We start from the raw sequence: 3,039 nt of genomic DNA, 5'->3' as shown, positions 1-3,039 counted from the left end.
CGGCGCGTGGGCCCGAGGCCTCGCGCGTCGAGGGCCCCGGGAGGCCGCCGGGTAAGCGCCGAGCCGAGAAAGCGCGGGAGCGGCTCAAGGGGCGGAGAGGACTTTTGGGACTAGGTTTTTCTGGGGAGGGCTGGGCGGAGGGGCCGCGGGGAGCCGTGACTCCTCCGGCTCGCCTGTAAGGGCTGAGGAAGGTGCTGCCCGCACGCAGAACAGGGCCAAGGTTCTGGGTGCCACACGCCCGCGCTCAGAACTTGCAGACACAGTTAAAAAGTTCTCGGGGCCTTGGAAATGGAATTTCTGCTGTTGAGACGTATATGCATTCAATAGGTAGTTCTGCCTCCTGTGTTCCAAATGCGAGTCAGACGGAAAGCAACAAGATGGAAAGGGCTCTTACTCTCCTGGAGTATTCATCCTAACAGGAGGAGGCATTCCGCACGTGGAATAAGTTAAAAAAACAAGCGACAGATGTAAGACGAATCTGACCGTTTTTGCGCTCCTGTTGATGCTCCTATCTGGAATCTGTTGCATTTTATTTAGTTTGTTTTGATGGAGAGGTCTTTTGAGGAGGAAGTATATGTGGCTGTGTACGGAGTACTGTAACAGGATTTCCCATCCCATTGATTTAAACATGGTTTGGGGGAGGGAGGTTTTGGATTTGCGTTAACTGGCAAGCATGTGCAAACCGGGAACTTAGCTATTCTCTCTGCTTGCTTAAGATTTATTATGTTAAACTTTGAACAGAGTAGATCTTTTATGTATCGTATATTCTGGAGAGGCTGATGGTGAAATTGGAATTGGTCTACGTTGTGTAATTCTTGAGCCCAGCTGAGTTTGAGTTTTCTTTCTCAGACTTAAGAGCAGCAAATGTTTATCATCTCCTGAAAAGAGGCATTACTGCTTCACTTAGTCCAGAAGATAGTACTTTCCCTGGTGAGTACAACATACACCCTTCTTTTCACTGGCATAGCGTTTGTATTGGAAATAACTTGAATTAATTTGGTCACATAAGAGTCCCAAAAACATTTGTTTTTTTTTCTTTGTTTGCTTTTGGGGGGATATTAATAATGTCATTTAATATTTTAGCTAAACGTATTTACAGGAAAATATTAGTGCAAAGCTATAATGCATTACCAATTAACACAGAATATATAAATATTTCTATAACAATTTTTATGTAACAGGATTTCTGTGTTATGTAAAAATTTCATATAACACAGAAATAATATAAATATTAGACTAATTTAAAACTCCAGTCTCTTATGGCACAGTCCTTTACTTATTGTTACAAGATTTAAAAAAATATATGAATATACATTATTTGTCCATTACTATATTATATTCTCTGTCTTTAAACTCAACAAGAAGCACTTGTTGACTGGGTGCAAGTCCTTGGGATAGGGAGCTAGCAAAAGAAATACAGGAAAAGCAAAAGGGGAAAATTGCTTTCCTTCATTTACTGATGCTTGGATATCATAAAAGTTGTTATGAAAATTATTTTATATTCTCATTTTGAGCTTTGTTCCCTTTATGAGATTTGCTTGCCATCTTTACCTTCGTGTAAAATAGAGTAATGTGGCTTTATAAGGAGGATGTATGATTGTGTTCTGAGTACAAATACATTATTAATGTTCTTATAGTCATTTCCTTAACTGGTTTTTTTTTTTTTTCATTCTTACCTCTTACTAATTCTCTTAAAAGCACTTCATAATTGTTATCTTTTCTCCATTCTTATCTGCTTGAACTTCTTAAAAATCTTTTGACTTTTTTGATCATCCTTTACTTTGGAAATATTTTTTATCCTTTGGTTTCTATTGGCATTATATAATCCATTTATTACTTCTTTGGTCGTTACCCTCTTTTTTTTTCCCTTCCCTTGCTTGGCCTCAGTCTGAGAGTAGAGATGCCAGAACATGTCTGAAAGCTGAAGGGAGTTTCTGGAGGCCTCAAGGAGAGTGCACCTGTTCTCATGACGGAACGCTCTGTTCCTTTCTGTCTTCATTCATCAGAGAACCTGTCTCTTGAATTTCAACTGTCATCTTTGGGGAATTATTTCTAATATCTATGTGCTTCCCTATCCTGTTTGTCAAATCCTGGTTCAGTTCAGTTCAGTCGCTCAGTCGTGTCCGACTCTTTGCGACCCCATGAATCACAGCACGCCAGGCCTCCCTGTCCATCACCAACTCCTGGAGTTCACTCAGACTCACGTCCATCGAGTCGGTGATGCCATCCAGCCATCTCATCCTCTGTCATCCTCTTCTCTTGCCCCCAATCCCTCCCAGCATCAGAGTTTTTTCCAATGAGTCAACTCTTCACATGAGGTGGCCAAAGTACTGGAGTTTCAGCTTTAGCATCATTCCTTCCAAAAAACACCCAGGACCGATTTCCTTTAGGATGGACTGGTTGGATCTCCTTGCAGTCCAAGGGACTCTCAAGAGTCTTCTCCTACACCACAGTTCAAAAGCATCAATTCTTCGGCACTCAGCCTTCTTCACAGTCCAACTCTCACATCCATACATGACCACAGGAAAAACCATAGCCTTGACTAGATGGACCTTTGTTGGCAAAGTAATGTCTCTGCTTTTGAATATGCTATCTAGGTTGGTCATAACTTTCCTTCCAAGGAGTAAGCGTCTTTTAATTTCATGGCTGCAGTCACCATCTGCAGTGATTTTGGAGCCCCAAAAAATAAAGTCAGCCACTGTTTCCACTGTTTCCCCATCTGTTTCCCATGAAGTGATGGGACCGGATGCCATGATCTTCGTTTTCTGAATGTTGAGCTTTAAGCCAACTTTTTCACTCTCCACTTTCACTTTCATCAAGAGGCTTTTTAGTTCCTCCTCACTTTCTGCCATAAGGGTGGTGTCATCTGCATATCTGAGGTTATTGATATTTCTCCCAGCAAACTTGATTCCAGCTTGTGTTTCTTCCAGTCCAGCGTTTCTCATGATGTACTCTGCATAGAAGTTAAATAAGCATGGTGACAATATACAGCCTTGACGTACTGCTTTTCCTATTTGGAACCAGTCTGTTGTTCCATGT

At 41.6% G+C, this 3,039-nt stretch overlaps 1 protein-coding gene across 1 annotated transcript in view; it reads left to right on the top strand.

Annotated features, from left to right (window-relative positions):
* MTBP (MDM2 binding protein) overlaps window positions 1-3,039 on the top strand; it is a 78,223-nt gene that overhangs the window by 492 nt on the left and 74,692 nt on the right. The window contains exons 3-4 of the mRNA XM_010846235.1: window positions 9-51; window positions 850-930. Of these exons, the coding sequence (XP_010844537.1) occupies window positions 9-51; window positions 850-930 (124 nt within the window). The remainder of the gene's footprint in view (window positions 1-8; window positions 52-849; window positions 931-3,039) is intronic.

This window comes from Bison bison, unplaced genomic scaffold (assembly GCF_000754665.1).
Source record: "Bison bison bison isolate TAMUID 2011002044 unplaced genomic scaffold, Bison_UMD1.0 scf7180017864233, whole genome shotgun sequence".
NCBI classification, from domain to species: domain Eukaryota; kingdom Metazoa; phylum Chordata; class Mammalia; order Artiodactyla; family Bovidae; genus Bison; species Bison bison.
The sequence above is the reverse complement of the archived record's forward strand: the minus strand, read 5'-3'. Positions and strand labels throughout refer to the sequence as shown.